General features: G+C 36.0%; 2 protein-coding genes across 8 annotated transcripts in view; one reads left to right on the top strand and one right to left on the bottom strand.

The window, feature by feature from the left end:
* Window positions 1-22,500, bottom strand: part of LOC106881224 (monocarboxylate transporter 9) — a 44,509-nt gene that overhangs the window by 2,360 nt on the left and 19,649 nt on the right. For 2 of the 5 annotated variants that reach the window (XM_089338556.1, XM_089338555.1), the window contains 5 exons: window positions 9,527-9,792; window positions 8,726-8,869; window positions 7,495-7,767; window positions 5,999-6,126; window positions 3,908-4,079 (listed from right to left, as the gene is read on the bottom strand). In XM_089338556.1, the coding sequence (XP_089194682.1) occupies window positions 3,908-4,079; window positions 5,999-6,126; window positions 7,495-7,767; window positions 8,726-8,869; window positions 9,527-9,776 (967 nt within the window). In that variant the 5' untranslated portion in view covers window positions 9,777-9,792. Of the gene's footprint in view, window positions 1-3,907; window positions 4,080-5,998; window positions 6,127-7,494; window positions 7,768-8,725; window positions 8,870-9,526; window positions 9,793-10,576; window positions 10,612-11,322; window positions 11,595-22,500 lie in introns of those variants that run through there. The other 3 variants (XM_089338557.1, XM_089338554.1, XM_089338558.1) reach the window with 3 other exon arrangements.
* Window positions 13,802-22,500, top strand: part of LOC106870291 (monocarboxylate transporter 9) — a 21,068-nt gene continuing 12,369 nt past the window's right edge. The window contains exons 1-4 of one of the 3 annotated variants that reach the window (XM_089338560.1): window positions 13,802-14,131; window positions 16,703-16,968; window positions 17,464-17,607; window positions 20,506-20,778. In XM_089338560.1, the coding sequence (XP_089194686.1) occupies window positions 16,719-16,968; window positions 17,464-17,607; window positions 20,506-20,778 (667 nt within the window). In that variant the 5' untranslated portion in view covers window positions 13,802-14,131; window positions 16,703-16,718. The remainder of the gene's footprint in view (window positions 14,132-16,702; window positions 16,969-17,463; window positions 17,608-20,505; window positions 20,779-22,500) is intronic. The other 2 variants (XM_089338559.1, XM_089338561.1) reach the window with 2 other exon arrangements.

Raw genomic sequence — 22,500 nt, 5'->3', positions numbered from 1 at the left:
AATTAAGAGATATATCCGTTTAAAAACCTTTCAGGCTAAAATAGATATGCATTTAGCAAAACATACACATACCAAACAATTTATAGTATACATATATACTCATTATATACAGACGTAGGTACATGGCCACATACGTATACAGATATATATAGGCAAAGCAAATGTATACAAACGCATATATATGTATGCACGTGCACACACCCACGCACAAAACCTCCTGGTGTATGCTTATACAACTTAATTGTTACAGGCGAAAGAAAGAGAAGTAAAAAACCTCGGAAGTGGTAAATATATAAGCGAGGCGTATATCGCCGGTTACAATTCAGGCCAACGATATCTTGATTAAATTAAAGGTTACATTGTCGCAATGAGATCCATGTCAACACATGGAGGATTCAATCAGAATTGTTCATTGTTATTGTTGTTAAAAGTGTTGTATATCCTTAAAGAGACGATCGCTTTGCTCATTTGACAGCCTTTCCATGTTCTTAAATTTATCAAAAATGACCGCCGTGGCCACAGGATTCCAGAGACATCCTGCAGCTCATTTTAGAGTAGCTCTCCACCAGATTCCCAACTTGTACCACATAGTTTCCTATCTTGTGATTGCGTCTGGAAGCTCCGTATCACTATGATAAAGACGCTCCAGATTCCTTTTTCTCTTAGCGTCATATGGAATTCCATACACTCCAGCATCTTATTTCATCTGCGGTCTGAAAAATGATATCGACTTTGAACTTTGCTTCAGGCAGTTTAGGGAAGAAATCTTGAAGATAGATAAAGGTTGCTGACTCCTATGAAAACCGTGGGGAAAAAAATGCTTCTTAAGACCCAACTGATGTGCAGTGTTGCAAACATCTTTCAAAAGTCACCCAATCACTCACTGTTGGTGCCGCTTCTCAACATGCTTAACACAGGCAGTTATGGCCCGTGCTGCCGTTCATTATGCACCGTGGTGGCCCTGCTGTCTCTGTTGTCCCAAAGGTGAAGATAGAATGGGAACTTGTAAAGCCACATTGGAGAATCATCAGGAAAGTCACCATTTTGAATTTTCGATTACCTTCTTGCTATAGTCATCACACTTCAAAACATCCCGTAAGGTCTTGACGCTGTTGTATTCCTCTTTGAAGATATTGAGTTAGCCAGGAAAAGATGCGGATACTTTTTACCAGTTCTGGAGCTCCACGTCTTTGATGTGACACCATTTGTTTCAGCTGCAAGCGATTTCGATTGCTTCAAACAGACTGGTCATATTTTCGTAGATGCAGAGCCCTTCTCGAAAAATCCAGGGACACTTCTTCTGATCAGTGATTTGTACACTTTCAATGTAAATATTTCCACTCCTTGGATCTAAGGATCGAGAGTTTGGAATTGGATTTTGTCGTTCCAGTGTCTCTCGTCAAATTGTTGAGGTGTTTTTGTTTGGGAGTATTATGGCTTTTTCTTAGGTGCACTTCTGTAATCGCAATATACATCTACAGCGTCTTTCCAAATTGCTGTTACTGCTCTCTCTCTCTCTCTCTCCCCACTCTCTCCAGCAATGCGGGTGATGGATGATGGGAAATCGGAATACATACTAGGAAATGCATTCTTGCCAGTTCGATGTTTGGAAGACTCCGATATGAGAACATTACAATTGTTTGAGTGGATAATGTGTTCCTGCCAAATTCTTGAAATAATGGGCGTCTACACCATTCTGAAAAAGAACAAAATAAAATTGATTTTAAGAAGAAATAAATTTATTTTAATTGCAACTGGTGTCTAACAGTTTCTCACAACATATTTCATATCAGATATATATTTTTTAATAACAATGGATATTAAAAAAAAAATCACTTTTAATATTTATAAAATTCTAAATTTTTTGCACTTCAACATTTAAGTTTGATTTGCCAAAATATTTTCGTCGCTTTGAAATAGTGACCTTTGAGATCGTGACCTTTGAGATCGTGACCTTTGAGATCGTGACCTTTGAGATCGTGACCTTTGAGATCGTGACCTGTTCACTGACAAAATTCCGTGCCGCATCTCTAATTTTTTTTTTATAAAATCCTACTTTACACGCAAAGAGAAATTGTATATCTTACCTTGTAAAATATTTCCACAACACTCGCAAGTTAATTGAGGTGACCAGAGTTTGTTTCGGTACCCGAGACACATGGCGAAACAACTTGTAGGCCTCGTGCATTTTGGCAGATGCTGTCGCAGAGTTCTTTTTAGGCTCTTCTCTTGGTACTTTAACCACAGACAGCAAAATACGTCTGTCTGGTGGTTGCAGATCCTTGATATCATCTCTGATAAATACAAGGTTGAGTCAAAAGGTTTTTTTTTTGCATTTCAAGCTTTAATAAATAGTTTAAACAAGTTCAATACGGAAAGCGTTTATTAATCAAAATATATCTCGTCACACTCTGCTGTCGCCATCGTTGTGCCTGAAGCTGAATTCCATGCTTATATGCCTTCGAGTTTTCGACCTCATCCATATTGTTGAACCTCTGTTCTCGTAGGAGATGAGTCATTGCACGGAAAATACAGTAATCTTTTGGAAGTAAGGTCTGGATTGTAGGTAGGATGTGCCACCAATTCCAGCCACTCAAGTTCTAATTTGCGCTTGATCACATTGGTAATGTGTACTGGAGCATTGTCATGCTGTTGGAGTACGTGTCTTCGATTGACCAATTCCGCGTAGTGGGCTTTGAAAACATCATATACTCACTGCAATTGATGAGCATAAAAGTTAGCATTCACAAGTGCAACACCCACTCGAAACTCCAAACACACAACATGATCATCTCTTCGAACCGCCCTTACTGAAGCCTGGCAGAACGGAACCACGGATTTTTAGGTTTACGAAAATAGATCCTCTTTTCATCCCCAGTTACAATTCGACACCAAAAACGGGCATCTGAAGGATTCGTCAGCAGTTGTTTGCAAGTGTTCATACATCACTGAGATTGGTTTATTGTTCATGAGGAACTTCTCGACAGCGTCTATGCACAAGGCCGAGCTTGATAGTGGTTTGTGAAGGACCAAGTTCTGCTGACAATGTACGAATGTTTGTGACTTCAAGCAAAGCGTCATATTCCACAACAGATGGTCTATCTGACATTGGTCTATTTTCGAGGTTGGTGTCACCTTCCTTGAAACGTCTGAACCAGTTTTGTGCCATACACTCTTTGACAGTTCCTAGACTTTCCACATCATAAATGTCTTTTGCTGCTCTCCTTGTACTCAATCTTTTTCTCTCCACATGTAGCATAAAATGGCTCAAATTGAAATTTTTTCCACCACTCATTATCAAAGTTTTAAAATAAAAACTAAACAATTAACGTTTATATGTTACAAATGGAAATAAAGAACAAACAATCCAGCAACGACTGGACAAGTTGCATCAAATTAATGGCATAACATAGAGATACAAGTTGCCAAATATCAGTAGAAAGAAATAAAAAGAAACTTTTGACCCAACCTGGTACAGCTAGGCCCATCCACTTGGGTAGCTAGAACTCAAATGAACGGACGAACCCCTGAGTTTAAATTATTATTCAAACTACTGCAGAGTTCTAGAAAATTTCTAGAAAGCTCTTGGAAGTTCACATATCAAGAAAATTCTCTATCAGCTAATCAGTTCCGAATCTATATGGAATGCTCTGGAAAAAAGGTAAATTTCAAAACATTGTGACTGAAGTCACAAATGCAAACTTTGAAGAGAACAGTAGCCATTTCTCAGACATTTTGGTGGACATACAAGAAGGAAATAACATTTATTGTCAAGGAACAGTCATTAGACTGTATGGCTGCACTCTAATAACTGAAACCAGTAGCTTTCTTTTTATGACATGAAAGGCTTGCACGTAAGAATTGTAAAATTATTCTAAGTAGTAGTAGTAGCAGCAGCAATACTCACACACCCAAAACGTGTAGGAGATCGTCAGCAACACAAAGTTAATATTTTTAAAAAGTTCCACGCCAATTATAGCTGAACATCGCTTCAGGATTGAACCTCCGTCGATTTTCTGCTTCTTTACAATCGTCTCATCGTTGATACCACTTTTATCTGCTGGTGGAGGAGGACTCCCCTATAATTAGTAAAATATACTTCAGATAAAAAATTTAAACAAAGCGGTGCTCCAACATGGCCGGAGTCAAATGAGTGAAACAAGTAAAATATAAAAAAAATTAAAATATCATTTCATACATCAAGGGTTTTACAAGGGTCTCCTGTCTATTTCATGTATTGTTCGTTCATGCTTTTTCTTTTCGTTTCATGATACGGACAAGTATAATATCGAACACAGAAACAGTTTCGTAACTTGAAACATTTGAACGCGTATTATTTGTGGAGGGATATATTTTGTGCTGAGTCAATGGTGATAATTATACGAATATGAAATATCGTTAATTACGTTTTCTTAATTGAAAAAAAAAAAAAGAAAAATTATTTCAGTGAATGTGTTTATGTTATCCGGGATAATTGTGACAGGCATTCGTGTGTGATAAGAAGTTTTCTTTCCATCCACATGGTTCCGGGTTCGCTCCCACTGTGTAGCGCTTTGGACAAGTGTCTTCAACTATGGCCTCAGGTCCAGTGGATTTGCTTGATGGAAACTGAAAGAAACCCATCATATCTATCTATCTATCTATCTATCTATCTATCTATCTATCTATCTATCTGTGTGTGCGTGTTTGTATCTGTCCCCTACAACCGTTTGACACCTGGTGCTGGTGTGTTTATGTCCCCGTAACTTAGTGGTTCAGCAAAGGAGACCAACAGAAAAAATACCAAGATTTAAAACAGTACTGAGATCGATTCACTCGACGAAAATTCTTCAGAGCGATGCCCCAGCATGACTGCAGTCTAATGACTGAAACAGGTAAAAGATAAAAGGTAACTGTTGGAATATGATCTCTTGTAAATGATTGTGATAACTGCCCAATTAGGAGAGATAAAGGTCAGAAAACTGTAAAATTGTGACAAAACTTTGATGAACTACAGATAAATAATGTGTATGCTTATTCACAACACGTTCCTGAACGTCAAAATGTGAAATGCATTCGTTGCGGTATTTTATGTTGGAGAACACAGCTCTCTCTACAGACCTGTTAAAAATAAATATACACATCATTATTTCGATCATAACTGCTTCGTGTGCTTATACGGAATTAAAATATAAAATAGTTGTTTCTCTCTTTGCAATAGAGAGAAATATTTCTACTTAGGGCTCACGTTTTTCTATTTTCTATTTATTTCTCGTCATATTTATATAACCTGAATATTTGGAAAATCCCAAGCAAGCGACACAGACTAATCCAATGATATTTGTCTCGTCACATACTTCATATTTGTGGATTGAGTACGAATTTTGTGTAGTTAAAAAAAATTATACTTATTAATGTTGTAATTTTAATTAGAATAAATAGGCTTACCAAAGGAATTCATTTAGGGTCTACTTTCTAGGTTGTTCTCCTCTAAAAGCCATCCGTGATTCTCCTACCTTATCACTCCTACCTCTGTGATCATTTATTAACATTTCTTATATGTCTCTGTCATCTAATATATCACATTAACAGTTAAAGACAATGTTTCGCTGATGAACACCAATAAGACCGAAACACACCAACAGTTGTCACAGCTGAAAGTCAGACACAATTCTCAAAGTAACCAATATTAAATTATTTTAATTAATTTTTCACTTCACTGTGTTATTTTAATTAATTACATTTTCTTTACTCATTATACTAAGTATGTGAGTAATTACTTCATTAACCAGGTTTCATATCAAGAATCAGCTATGGCTATTCCCACCCCCACCTACGTCATTCTCTAAATATTTAATCGCTGTGTCTCTATACTGATACCAAAACCTTTATTGGTATTCGTGTGGCTAACTACATGATAAATGATTTTGTCTACATCGATACGTGTGTGTGTGTGCGTGTCTAAGTGATAAACAACCATGTAGGAAATATTCTCTCTCTCTCTCTCTCTCTCTCTCACCGTATTCTGTTTCTCGTCCGATATATCAAGTGCTTCGTTTATAATTTCCCTCTGCTTAATGTTTTCTCTGTTGCTAGATTCCGGTGCTAAAGACGGAAGTTCCATTACTGTGGGGTGGTCGGTCCCGTCTGTAATTAAAGATTTATATAAATTGTTCTGAAATATTAATTAATTTTTTTCACATCATCACACACATATGTAATACAAGTCTAATATATGCACACAACTCGTTATATATATGCACAGGAAAAAGACCTTAACACATAAACATGCACGAGACGGTTGTCTGTGATTTGAGCGCATGATAGAAACTGTCTAGCGATCATATACAAACTGGGGGAACTTTTTGGTTATCTCACCCCCATTAAAAAGTTGCCATTAAAATATTGGGTTATCTCCCCATCGTCGATTGACAACTGATGTCGGTGTGTTCGCGTTCCGTAACATAGCAGTTCGGCAAAAGAAACGGATAGAATAAGTATTAGGCGGTTCCCAGACCGAGCGTTGTGTGTTTATCGAACAAAAACACCTAAAGCTCCACGAGGCTCCGGCAGGGAGTGGTGGTGACCCCTGTTGTACTCTTTCACCCCAACCTTCTCTCACTCTTCCTTCTTATCGAGTAAAAAGCTGCGATGGACTGGCGTCCAGCTAGGGGGAACACATACGCCATGGAAACCGGCCCTATGCTCCACAAAGGGCTAACAGGATTTCCCCCCTATATATATATATATATATATATATATATATATATATATATATATATAATCTATCTATATATATATATATATATATATATATAACATATAGTTTTAGGGAAAATAACCAAGTTTCAAGAACTCATCGATGAAAATCCACTATCACATATAGAAAAATTAACCCTTTCTAGATGGGATGGGGATATTCTTCAAAGATGAATTCCAAAACAGTGGCTCAATCCTACCTGTAAATTCCATAATCAACGAAAAACTGAAAGTTAAATACAAACAATAAACGTTAATTATAAATTAGAAAATTATAATAATATTAGGGACAAAATCCAAAATTACAGGTAAAAACTCAATTAAAATCAATTTATAAAAGATCAAAATTAAATTGAGCTTTATAGATAAAATATATATAAAACATATAGTTTTAGGGAAAATAACCAAGTTTCAATAACTCATCGATGAATATCCACTATCACATAGAAAAATTAACCCTTTCTAGATGGGATGGGGATATCCTTCAAAGATGAATTCCAGTGTGTGTGTGTGTGTGTGTGTGTGTGTGTGTGTGTGCTTGCAAAAAAGTATACACACATATTTCAAATATTCGTAACAAAATGTTTACTCGAGGAACGGTCATAAAATTTTACTCGAGTTTATTGCTGCAGATACCTTGTCCAACTAATTTCAAGTAACCACTGCACATGTTCGATTTTCTGCGCATATCCAATCCGTAGCCGTAACAGATATTGAATTTTCGTAAATGAGAACTCCGAACCTGAATGAACTCACCTTTACATTCTGTGTTTCCATCCCCTGCGTGGGTGTAGGGCAGAGGTCGGCAAAGGGCTCCCAACACAGTGATATTCAGAAGAATTCCCGCTATAAGGAGCAACGTGCTTCTAAGTCCATAAAATTCTAAAAGTGACTGAACAATCAAGCTAAACAACATTGTGCCCATTCCTACCCCGCAATTGGTAATTCCTATTGCCAATGCTCGTTTCTTATCAAAGTAGAGACCTACAATAATCTGGCAGGTGAAAAAAGACATTCCAAGGGATACACCTGCAAAAGAATGGAATATTTCACGGGTTAGGGTTCAGTTTTGGAAGATGTAAATCTCACATTTGTTTTTAAAATAAACTTTGCCAGTTAATATATCGAATGAAATATTAAAAATATAAAATCGAAACCTGTGTATTATACTTAATGAATTGAAAGATATATTGCTGTGGTTCTTTTCGGAGAGAAAATTTCTTCATAACAGTGTTGTGTAAAAAGTAACATGTATCGAAGCCTAACAGACATCGTCACAGCAACTATTTTCGACCGCATTGGGCCTTGTCAATGACGTGCACGCGGTGATCACATGCCGAGACGAAATTATAAATATAATTAGTTCAACACGAAAACTCATTGGATTGTTTACATGTTCATCATCTCAATAATAAAACATTAAAAACCGCCCTCAAAAATAATGAGAATTTTAAGATTCCGAAAACACCAAAAATAGTGGAGTCATGGATACATGATTAGGTCAGTGTATGGGAAACAAAAATAGTGTTTTTACTAATTATCATTGGTTAGTTCCTGCTATTAAAAACAAGGAAATTTATCCAGATTGCAATAGAAACAGCCAGATATATTACATCAGACTTTTAAAATTATTATTGAGGTATTATTTATGTAATAATTCAAGCAATAAACACGATATGGAGCTTGTTTAAGGCGGCGAGCTGGCAGAAGCGTTAACACGCCGCGCGAAATGCTTAGCGGTATTTCGTCTGTCTTAACGCTCTGAGTTCAAATTCCGCCGAGGTCGACTTTGTTTTTCATCATTTCGGAGTCGATGAATTAAGTACCAGATGCGTACTGGAGTCGATCTAATCGACTGGTCTCCTCCCCAAAATTTCGGGCCTTGTACCTAGAGTAGAAAAGGATATGGAACTTGTTTTTCTATTCCAAGCATATGATGCAAATGATATTAGGGAATACGGCAAAATATGACATAAAAATGTCTTACCTGATATGAGGCCATATGTTACTATCATCATATCGATACTGACAGAAAATGTTCCTAATATGGCACCTGTGAATCCAATAAGACCTGCTAATATCAACACTGTCCGATGGCTAAAGTAATTCAACAGAATACTGGCAACTGGAGCTGAAAATATACAACAAAGAACAAACAGTAGAGCCAAGTGGGTCAGTTGGTGTTGTTTAGTTGAAAGATTTGGGGGTTCAAATCTTATTGATGTATTTAATTGCTAAACGTAGGTAATTTGTCTTGGACGAAAATATAAACAAGAAATGAATACATAGATAAGTACAGGATTAGTTGTGCGGTTAAGATATTGTCCAGTATTTGATTTCATCGGGCGGAACTGTGAGCGAATATCTTCTACTCTAAGCTCGGGTTGACCAGAAATTCTCAATGTATGTGTTTATGTGAATTTAAGTTAAGGTATATACCGGATTAAAAACAAGTACTGCATGTGGTATGTTCATTTATGCAACGTAAGTGTGCAGTTCGGCAAATAAAATTAAATGAATTATCGTTTACTAACACAAGGATACATTGATGTTGTGGCATGTATGCATCACCACGACCAAAACGTAGGAACGTAAAGAACAAAGGAATGTGAAATTGCTCAGCTGGGAATTGAACCAGTTCTCATTTGTACCCGGTTAGATTCGATCAGATCGACTACAATTTTGAAAGTATTGGTCCTCAATATGGCAACACTCCAGAGACTGAAGTCAGTAAAAGATCAGAAAACACCTCAAAGCAGAATTAAAACTGAAAAATATATGTTGATACCTGCCATCATGCTAAGTCCTTCTACCAGGGCTCCCACTGTAGATAACTTGGAAATGTGGTCATCGAAGATTTTTCTGAGTCCGATAAGGAATATTCCAGAAGAACTTGCTAGTCCACTCACTATGAAACAGGTACAAGCTGCAGCAAAGCAGACGACCCATCCCCAGCCTCCGTCTGGTACCACTGGTCGTTTCTGACAGATTTCTACATCTTTGACAACTGTTTCATGCTTCGCTGGTTGAGTGGACATTTGAGGATTGAATTTACTGAAAATATTTAAGAAGAAGCCATGAATATTTTGCGTGTTTATGTTCATTTAAACGACTGAGTATTTGCTGAAAAGAAATGAACTGTAAAGTCATATATCTGGATCTAAGAATCGCAGAGAATATATATTAGTGCAAGATATAAGGTATATATATATATATATATATATATATATATATATATATATATATATATATATATATATAAACTTGATATTAAATAATTGAAACGCTTTCAAAACCTGTGAAAATGTATGAGACACTATGTGCCGGGTAATTCTGTCTTCTGTAGAACAATAAAGTTAGGTTTAGGATCAGCTGTGCCTACTCTCATTAGCTTCTAATAACATTCATTCTACATCTGTTCCTTTCTCATATATATACATACATATATATATATATATATATATATATATATATATATATATATATATATATATATATATATATATATATATATATATATATATATATATATATATATATATATATATATATATATATATAATTGCAGCGTGGAAGGTGTTTACAAGCCATTTAAAAACACACAAAAACCGTTAGATTCACTTCAAAATTTAATTTTTCAAAATATTTTTGTCACTTTGAAACCGCGACCTGTTCGTTGACAAAATTCCGTGCTGCATCACGGTATTTTATCAGCGAACAGGTCGCAGTTTCAAAGCGGCGAAAATATTTTGACAAATTAAATTTAAATGTTGAAACTTTCATCAAGATATTCACAATAAAAATTAAATTGCGTAAGTTCATAGTTATAGAGACTTACCAATAGCAAAATCAGGAAGAATACAACAGCGATGTCTGCAAATGTGAATACAGTATAACTGACTGACGTCATTAAAAAGGAATGTTAGTATTAAATTGTTTTTTAAATGAGGCATTAAATTCATTCAATAGACGAATTGACATATATTACATGCGATAAAATATGTGTAAAGTACTGGTCACACTGGAAGACGAAGCTAAGAGAACAAACGGAGGGGGGGGGGGGTGACAGTCAGAAAACTGCAGTGAGCTCTGGGGCCGTTGGTATCTTAATCAAAACGGAACTAAATACTTGTTGTAAATTATATGTACCAATTTCATGTGTTTGTGTGTTTTTATGTGTGTGTGTGTTTGCATGTGTGTGTGTGTGTGTGTGTGTGTACCTCTGTCTCCTTGTGCGTGCATGTCTGAGTGTGTGTGTGGGTTTTGTAACTAATGTACTGTGTCTGTATGTATGGATGCGTGTCTCCATATGCGTCCTTGTGAGAAGTGAAGTGTGTGTGTATATGGTCATCTCAACCAAATGTCTTCTACAATGGCGCCCGGCGGCCCTGTATCTTTCGAGTAAATTTGATAGACAGAAACTGTGTGGAAGCTTATTGTACGTGTATAAATATATATATATATATATATATATATATATCTATATATATATATATATATATATGCATATATGTATATTTATATACACACACACACACACATACACACACATAGAGATAGACGGATAGGTATACTTGTACATACGTTTGTGACAAACGTTTCTCCCTGAGAGACCGTTGAATATTTAGTGTGATTTCCCTCGAGTTTGTCTTCATCGCCGAATATCTTGAAATAACAGTTTCAAGTATGATAGAATGATGGTGCGACTAAAATATTAAACCATGACTTTTGCAAGATAAAGGATTCGTAGTCCCTTTTCTTTTGAGCATAGAATCTTACAGCAAACGAAAGTACGTTGCGCGCATCAAGTGCTGTAACTTTTAACGTTTGATGGGCTGAGATCGGTCGCTCAGGTTAAGAGCGTTTTTATTGCGTCACCATCAATTCAAGTTCTAAAAATACACATACACACGCACGCACCCACACACACATACTTATACACACACAGACTATATATATATATGTATGCATATATATGTATATATATATATATATATATATATATATATATATATATATATATATATATATATATATGTATATATATATATGTATATATATATATATATATATATATATATATATATATATATATATATATATATATATATATATATATATATATATATATATATATATATATATATATATATATATATATATATATATATATATATAAACTTAGATAAGCTTAGATAAAATTTGAAACTAATACTTTGTAAACAAAGGCAGCGAGTTGGCAGAATCGTTAGAATGTAGGAAAAATTCTGAGTTGTATTTCTTCGGATCCTTAACGATCTGAGTTCAAATCCCGCAGACTTTAAATTTGTGTCTTTTATCCTTTTGAGGTCGATAAAATAAATTGCTTTCAAATGAGGGTGTCGTTGGTAACGCCCAACCCTCCTACAACATTTGTTGGCCATGCATCTAAATCAGAAGCAAAATTTGGTAAATAAGGTTTAACACAAAAAAAGCTATTTCTTATCTGTTTATCGCGAAATTAAATTAATTACGGATGTAACCAAAATTATCATATGTATATTTATTCAAATCTTGACACGAGTGAAAAAAATGAGTTAACTTAGATACGGTAGAAATAATACTGACGTTAATGCAGAGATAGGTTTGGTGTATAAAATAGGTTAGATAATTTAATAAACATAAAATATTACAGAGATGTACTTGCACAGCAAGTGACTTGATCTGAGATCGTGTGCTGAAACAAAAACAATTGCTGCGTGGAAGGTGTTTATAAGCCATTTAAAAAAAGCACACACACACACAAAAAAAAAAAACCCTGTTAGATTCACTTCAACATCTAAATTTAATTTGTGTCAAAATATTTTCGTCGCTTTGAAACCCCGACTTGTTCACTGTCAAAATTTCGTGCAGCTTTCCTGATGGCAGTGGTGTGTTGACAGAGAAAAGTATTTAGTCAGTGGCTGGCAAGTTTGTATACTTGGACAGCACACTCATCCATCCTTTCTCCTTGACTTATCTTTAAGGCTTCATAAGAGTATTGATTCCTTCAGGACTCTTGAGTCTCGTGTTTGATCCCAGAATGACATCACAAGGAGAACAACAGTTGCTGTGCAGCGTGTGGGTTTGCTGACTCGCTCCTTTACTAATGTGATACATAGACATATTACGGGTAACATGTGAGGGTTCTTGAACGCTTCCATCAGAGGGGTCTGAGACACATTCTGAGTGTTGGCAGGTCCTTGCGGACTCCAGAAACAGAGAGGTTTAGAGGAGAGCCGATAGCAGCCTGCTATAATGAATCCGTAAACAAGCATACAAAACATCTAACGGTATATTTTTTCCCTCTGATGAGATTATTCTCAGAAATATGAATTTAATATTTAATTAATTTTACTGTGTATAATTGAAGCAGCTGTAAGGGATAACGATCAATTTGTTGTTGATAATAAACTCTTATTAACTTCACAGTCTCCATTTTCTTCTTCCTTTATACAAATATAAACTACAGGTTTTTATATATACACCTATTATTTTAAGGAAATCAATTCCCCACAATAAATTAGGTACTGAACCAGTATTTCCTTGGATGACGCCATCCCTTCATGAGGTCAACATAACCTCCTCTAATCGAATATATATATATATATATATATATATATATATATATATATATATATATACATATATATATATATATATATATATATATATATATATATATATATATATATATATATATATATATATATATATGTGTGTGTGTGTGTGTGTGTGTGTGTGTGTGTGTGTGTGTGTGTGTACGTATGTATATCAGTTATGTCACCGTCACTGTATATTTCTTTATATGGCATAAATGACATTAAAGACAAATGTACATTTTCGACGCCATATTCACTTACATTTTCTTTAATTAACAATGTTTTTAACTATTCTTTCTCTCACAAAACCAACCAAAATATACAAACACACATACAAGCAAATACACACTGACAGTTGTAAAACTTTGGGTGACAGTAAGGTATGGAGGGAGACAAAGTGCAATGAGATCAAACCACGTGATTTCGAAAGGAGTCCTACGTGTGTTAGAATAATTATGCATATACTAGCATTTGTAAACCCACGATTAACTAACACTATAACTTTAAAAACCTTAGATACGCTTCTGCCAAAAGATTGATCTAGTCCATGTCTAGCCTAATAACGCCACCTGATATAGGTAAATGTTAAGAAGAACAATAATATTGAAATAACAGTTTATGGTGGAGAGATCGGTCAGATTCTTCGAGAAAAAACGAGAACACAGCTAATGAATATTTATAAAGGAAAATAATTATTTAAAAGTGTGATATATTTTCAGTGCAAGCGTCACGAACTTCTCAACATAACTTCTGCTCTTCTTCTAAATTATAAGGTAATATAAACATACATTCTATTATATCTTTCTTAGTTATTTTAACGCTTATCCACCTGATAATGATTACGCGGCAATTTTCCGTTTTAACAAGGCAGATCATCTAAATCTCAAACCAAATAATTGCATATTTCTATCTATAAAACTCTCGCGATAATTTATCCATTAATCTTAATATTAATCCTAATCCACAACAAAAGCACCATATTTGATGGCAGAAGAGACATATCAGCATATTCGACACAACCCAGTTTCATCAGCACATATTCAAAGGAAACAGCTTTTGAAATCATTAAAGCATGTGATGTAGGCCCACATTCAAATGTAGGACCCAGGGTGATTTTTTTAGGGACACCCTTTTCGGAAAAAAATGTTTCTTACGTGCCATCAAGTAGGCTATGTTTTATTATCCCCAACGCCTGTCAAAATAACATATTTTAAAAACTTGTCAGATTTTCATTAATATAAAGTCATCATATATTCTTTAACATTTTCCTGGAGATAGAGAAAAAAATTCTTGTGACAGCTGAATAACAGTTTTTGGTCTTCATGCAAGTGTTTCGGCCTCTTAACACTTCACATTCTAAGTGGGTGTGCCGCATCCAAATCATAACTCTTGGATTCCTCCCTAATATCACACTGTAATTGTTTGTGATGTGACTTGTACCATCCCGAGTGGTCCTAAAGTCTATTCCCATTCCTTCATCATTAAATTCAGCTAAATCTTTTCGACTGCTTCAACCATTAACTTTATGCGTATGGTCCACTTTCCCCCAGGAACTGGCAGCTGTTCCATAATATACCACATATTTTCCCATAAACGTACTCGTGCTCCCTTCTATAGCGAGAACTATAGCTTGGAAGCTAGAAAATAATTTGATCGTTTCTTGACTAAATAGGAATTGTAGAGGTCAAGTTATTAGATCGACAAAACACACACACACACACACACACACACACACACACACACACACACACACACACATACGAAGGGCTTCTTTCAGATTCCGTCAATCAAATCCACTCACAAGGCTTTGGCCGGCCCGAGGCTCCAGTAGAAGACACGTGCCCAAAGTACCACACAAACACACACACACACAAACACACACATATATATATATGTCTGTGTCTGTGGAGTGCTCAGCCACTTGCACGTTAATTTCAAGAGTAAGTTGTTCCGTTGATCGGATCAGCTGGGACGCTCGTCGTCGTAACCGACGGAGTGCTCCTATATATATATATATATATATATATATATATATATATATATATATATATATATATATATATATATATATATATATATATATATATATAAGGAAAATAAGACAAGGTCGAAAATGCTAAAATAATTTTATCATGAAGATCATTTTAGTACCATAATAATGGTATATTGATATAAGCTTAGAGCGCCTCCACACACACACACACACACACACACACACACACACACACACACACATATATATATATATATGGCAGTGATTCTTGGACTCTGTGCACCAGACAGGAGCAATGATTAAGGAAAATAGTCTAATAAAGGGGCATATAACACGAACTATTATAGTTCTTAAATTTGACAGGGAAAGCGAAGCTGATTCGCTGCTGCAATGGTAACACAATCGCATTAACAAAAGGATGTGGGTTCGACTCCCACGCGGATAGGAAAGCCTTCTTTTTTTTTCTGACGAGGGCTTATATGCTCCTAAACTTTAAGCTTATATAAAAAATACTATTATTATTATTTACAAGATTGTAAAAACGGCGCCGTATAAACAACTATTCGCACCGAAAGCATATATATGTATATATATATGTATGTATGTATATATAGCAGTTAATAAGTTTTATGGGATAGTATGCATATACACACGCATATGCATATATACATGTACAAGCACATGCATATATAAACATACACACAGGTACAATAAGAAATCTAATACAGATAACCTCGTCACATCTGATATCAAGTGAATAACTTTACTTTCTTTCTCCCTCTCTCTCCTCTTCTCTCTCTCTCTCTCTCTCTCTCTCTCACACACACACACTCACACACTCACATACGTATACATAAAATAAACAGCAGGACTGGGAGAAATTACTGACTGTGTGTATCAACAGTTAGTGGGTATGGTGGGGAGGGGTAGACGTGTCGAACTTCCCCCCACGCCCACCTCTACTTTTTATTTTATCTTTTCAAAAATTTCTTCGGAATACTATTTCTGCGGCAACCAAGATCGCAATTTTGCACCACCACCACCCAGACCAACTTTTCAATATTTCTAATATTTCAATTCCTTGCTCTCAAAGAATGTCCTCAAGAACTGCTCAAGTCGATGAGTTAGCTGAATCAGATGGCTGTCGGCCAACTTCCTTTGTGCTATTACTCCCGGACAAAATGTTTTGTCGCATATTTGTTTCGTTGCTTTTTATGACCTGGGTACCCAGGTAGATTCGGACAACACATTGTCTCTTTTTAGTAATATTCGTAAATATTCGTGTAAATTTTCATGCCTTGAAGTGAGAATAAACACAATATATTTATAATTTCTTTTTAAAAATTTCCAGTAAATTTGTTCCAAACATGCCCTTTAACTTCGAAAAACGCAACAAAGTTGTCAAAGACATGAAATATTACCAGAAAAAACAAGTGGTACCAGATGGGGGTTGGGGATGGGTGGTATGCTTCGCTGCAGCTTGTACGAATTTTACGGTAACTGGATTGGCAACGTCTTCGGGAATATTCCTTATTGGCCTCAGAAGAATCTTTGATGACCCAGTATGGAAGTTGGCGCTAGTTGGAGCCCTGCTTGACGGACTTAGCATGCTTGCAGGTAAATGACAATTTTTCATTTTTAGATTTTAATTTCAATTATTGAAATTCTATTTTTTCCTTATTTGCGACCGTACAAACATCACCTTCTACTATTTACTCTGTCCTGTCAACCGCCATACTTATATGAATCTGGTACATATTTTATCGACGTCCTTTTGTCGAACCACCAGTGTATATGTTTACTCAGCTACAGAAACACATGAAGTACGTGCTTCTGGTAAACCCGAAATTACAGTAAAAGATATTCGCTCACAGTATCGCCCATTGAAATCGAACACTAGGCAAAGTTGTGCATGGCGAACGACTTACCCACTCAACTAATTTTGCACCTATCTAGGTATTCAGTTTCTAAATACATTGTTTATATTTTCGCTCAAGACTAACTTACTCATGACTTAACGCAATATATCGACAAGATTCGAACCTCCGAATCTGCCATCAAACAACATAACCCAACCCACTTCACTCTACTGATTGACCTTTATGTTTTCAGCTCCAGTTGGCAGTGTGTTGTTGGTTTACGTTAGCCACCGAACAGTGATGATATTAGCAGCTATTCTTGGTTTCATAGGCGCCATCTTGGGTGCCTTTTCCACAACTATTGAGATGATGATAGCAACATACGGTATTATGACAGGTATGATACCGTTTTGCTTTCTTACAATATTTTAGTGTCATATATTTCGTTTAAGATCACATGATCTGTGAAACTACAGTAAACATGCATAAGTTACTAAGAAGGAAGAAATGATTGAGTGGCACATGGTCATTGATAAGGTTACAGACTGAGACGAAATTGGTTCGACACACTAATCGCATCAAAGAAAAATAACCAGTGTATATGTTTTCATTAGATGTATGACCCCCCCCCACACACACACACACTGAAATACGACGAGATTTTATTGTGTAATAAGATAACTGTCATATTTGATGTCATGAGTCACGTATCCTGTTTAACATCTTTATTTAAAATTCATCTCACAACTAACAAACCGTATATGACCCATTACAACTCAGCTGAAAAGATGCATTTAAAGTTGCGACACAGATACTCCAATAGAGTTAGTTAAGTACTTTTAAAACTGGACACACACCATCTATCGTCCTCTGTCTTATGCGACCCTCGCAGGTTATCGTTATTTGTCAATGTTTAGGCGGTGAGCCGGCAAAATCGTTAAGCACGCCGAGATAAGATTCTTAGCAATATTTCGTCTGTCTTTACGTCTTGAGTTCATATTCCGCTGGGGTTGACTTTGCTTTTCATCCTTTCACAGTTTATGAAATACACTGGGATCAATGTAATCAACTTCTCCAAAATTTCAGGCCTTGTGCCTATAGTAGAAAGCAATTTTGCTCAACGTTACCAGCAACAGTGGAGGCGCAATGGCCCAGTGGTTAGGACAGTGAACTCGTGGTTGTAGGATCGTGGTTTCGATTCCTAGACCGGGCGTTGTGAGTGTTTATTGAGCGAAAACACCTAAAGCCCCACGAGGCTCCGGCAGGGGATGATGGCGAACCCTGCTGTACTCTTCCACCACAACTTTCTCTCACTCTTACTTCCTGTTTCTGTTGTGCCTATAACTCAAAGGGTCAGCCTTGTCACGCTGAATATCCCTGAGAACTACGTTAAGGGTACACGTGTCTGTGGAGTGCTCAGCCACTTGCACGTTAATTTCACGAGCAGGCTGTTCCGTTGATCGGATCAACTGGAACCCTCGACATCGTAAGCGACGGAGTGCCAACAACAACAATCAGCAACATAAGTTTTTTCTTTCCATTTATCAACGTTTCTACAATAATGATATTGCAATGTTATTAGCAGTCCCGGTGTGCTTGATGCGCGTTCGAACTGGGGAATAAGCTACTCACTGCCTTTTATCACGGAGAATAGATCTCGCTTACTGACAAATGGTGTGTATACATCTAGATAAGCTCGCAGCGCCACCTGTCTAGGTATTAACATTTCGGAGTCATTGTCTCCTTATCGGTCGCAGACACTCAGCAGACGGCACTGCGAGCTGAATTAAGAGATTCCCTCTCTTATGCTTTCCCAGTCACATACGAAGACTGGCAGCGCTATACGGCGGCTCACCATCAATAAATTACGGAGTGGGGAGCGCTAAGCAATGCTAAAGGAAATCGCAATGTCATTATCGGTCCGAATATGTTTGATGCACGTTCGAAACGCAGTGAGTACGTGCATCCAGTTCGAACGTGCATCAAGCATATTCGGACCGATAATGACATTGCGATTTTCCTTCTCACTGCTTAGCGCTCTCCTTCCGTAAGTAACAATATTGTTCTCTGTATCACAAATATATTAGAAAAATATGAATTTGTTGCATTAAATAACTTATATTTAAAACATATTTACAACTTCAACTTTCTTTACAATCGCCACATCAAAATGGCTGTTCCCTGTTACTACTAGTTTAACCCCAGGTAGATCTTACGCCAGCTGGTTAGCGGTGCGGCTCTGTACTCTATATGTACTCTATATGTATATATATATATTTATAAGTAATTTAGGAAAAATAAGGTATACGATACCAATTGTTAAAATCAAAGCCATAGCTCCAAAAACCACCATAAATATTACGATAAAGATATACACGTGCAATGCAATGAACGTTTCAGAAACAGGCTTACCTTTGATTGGAATACAAAGATAAGTAATACTTATTTCAGTACCAATTGATTTCACGCTTTGCGATCTTCAGTTGAAAACAACATTTAACATCTATTTCTAAAATATTCACTATATTAGCTCGTGTGCGTTCCTTACTTTAAACGTCCCCCTCCGTTTAAAAGAAACTATCGTAAACAAGAAAAATGTAAATAAAGTCGTATTATTACCGTCATATACAGTAATAATAAGGTGGCTAGCAAGTTCAGAACTTTACAGACACAGTATAAAGTAATTTAAGAAATGTAGGGTATAAATACTACTTGCTAAAATCCAAGCCTTCGAAACTAGCAATATGGACAGACCCTGAGAAAGCTATACAGAAAATCATGCCCAGTTGCATGTGCAACCCGAAGCCAAGATTCTCTCTAACTAGGTCAAGGTTGATGTTATCGTTTTGGCATGACTGTTTATGTATTGTAATAGTTGGCTACCTGATAACCTTCTATTCGAGTGTAGTGCTTGTCATGTGATTTTTTTAGTTCTTCATGTATTTATTGGCTGTGTTCTTTATGTTTGGCAGTATAATATGCATAGAATATATGCTAGGTAGGTTATGGGGTGGGGCATGGACTTTTTGAGTTTAGGATGTTCTTCTATCCATCCTTTCCCACCCAACTGTTGGCGGGACATTGAGTTATCTAGAACTTTCCTAAAATTTCTTAAATGTTTTGGTATGTTTATGCAAGCTTCATAAGATTTGTTCAAACCTGGTATTAAGTGATTTGTGTCTCGATGTGAATATTTGATGTGAATATCTGGCGAAGTCTATGAAATAAAACAAATGTGAGAAATATATCTCCCCAAACTGAAACCTAACCCGTGAAATATTCCATTCTTTTGCAGGTGTATCTCTTGGAATGTCTTTTTTCACCTGCCAGATTATCACAGGACTCTACTTTGATAAGAGACGGGCATTGGCAATAGGAATAAACAATTGCGGTGGAGGATTAGGCACAATGTTGGTAAACTTGTTTTATGAGTTTTTTATTGAAATTTATGGACTTAGGGGCACCTTGCTTCTTGTAGCAGGGTTGCTTCTGAATGTTGCCGTTTATGGAGCACTTTGCCGACCTTTGCCCTATATCTACACAGATGCTAAGGAGAAGGCATGTATAGGTGAGTTAATGTATATTTAAAGTTTTCATTAAACACGTAGGAAATAAAAAGAAATTAAGGATGAGGAACGGAAGTTGCGGAAAAGGTGTCAATCTGTTCTACATAATTCAGAATTCACTTTTTCTGTTGTTACGTCCCATATAACGTGATTTGGCTTCTTGATAAAGACCTCAGTTATATTCTACAATGTGAATAAGAAATCTTGTCTCCTTCAACAGTACAAAGATGCGATCATTGCTCATATGAAAGAAACTAACTTGTATTCCGTTCGATCACTTGCCCTTGTATTGAAGATCATGCATTTAAGATCCTCAAATTAGCTACGAATGCTTGACTTCAATATCACCGATGATGTCACCTGGCGATATCACATCTTTGAGATAACAGAACCATCGTCCCAAACTCGTGATTTTTCTATTTAGTACCAGAAACTGACACTTAACAAAACTCAAAAGCGACCCATATTGCCCCTACATATGGCGTCCATTTCTACTTTTACATCTAATCATCCTCAACAAAGCCATTTGGTTTTTGTCACTGATTCATTTCTTAACATACTCTGACACTTAAACTTTAAAGCTCTGCGCCTTCTACCACTACAACGACTGCTATATATATTTATCGCAAACTGATACGACGTTTGTCTCTCTTCTTTCGTCGTGCGTTCTGGGTCTCTCCTCCAAAATTATGTGTCTCTCTTCTCCTGCGTTTTGTGTCTCACCACAAAATTTTCCTCCACCAAACGTTCACGTCCACGAATTTCATATTTGTGAACAAAAACAAGTTTTAAAAAAGAATATAATTTAAAATAAACACGTGGCGTGCCCTGGCAGCCAGTAATTGAAAGTGAGATAATCATTTCTAGATCAATCACGGCGGGATTAGTAGAGATAATCATTTCTAGATCAATCACGGCGGGATTAGTAGAGATAATCATTTCTAGATCAATCACGGCGGGATTAGTAGTTTTAATATTAGATCGAAGACCAAGGAAGAAGAAACATAGAATACAGATATTTGATCCTGTTTTCTGGCTTATTACATAGATCGTAAAATTTATAGCCTTAGTTAATCATATGCAGCGCCATTTCATCCTTATTTGAAATCGTCAGCATGGCATAACCTTAGGCAATTTACATTAAGCTAAATCAAACATTTAACGAAACTATTGAATTTTTTCAGATGGAAAATAATTACAATTTAGAGGACATTCATGGAATGCGTGCTCACCAAACAGATACATTTGTTTAAACTATAACGATTTTTTCTTGTCTTGTTAAATAAAATATAAAGTTTTACAAAAATGAGCGAAAGAAATAAAGTTCTATTATAAGTAACACTTGAAGTAGTTGCAGCTCAGAATTCGATTCTCTTTTCCATCATTACAAAAATACATTTCAAACGATTCCATACTTCTGTGAGATGTCTTTTAGTTTGTTAAGGAACCGAATTTCTTAACACCATGGCATGTACGCATTCAAACAACCAAAGAGTCCGCCATTTCAAACTTCACATGAAATCATCAGTATGTGCATGTGTGTGTGTGTGTGTGTGTGTGTGTGCGTGTGCATGTATATGTCTATATACATACATACATATATACATATATATATGAATGCGTGTGTATTTACACACATTTATACACATTTGTATATATATATATATATATATATATATATATATATATATATATATATATATATGTATATAGACACAAACGTC

Source organism: Octopus bimaculoides, chromosome 20 (assembly GCF_046866305.1).
Source record: "Octopus bimaculoides isolate indiv1 chromosome 20, ASM4686630v1, whole genome shotgun sequence".
Lineage (NCBI taxonomy): Eukaryota > Metazoa > Mollusca > Cephalopoda > Octopoda > Octopodidae > Octopus > Octopus bimaculoides.
Note: the sequence above shows the minus strand (reverse complement) of the source record. Positions and strands in the feature narration are given on the sequence as shown.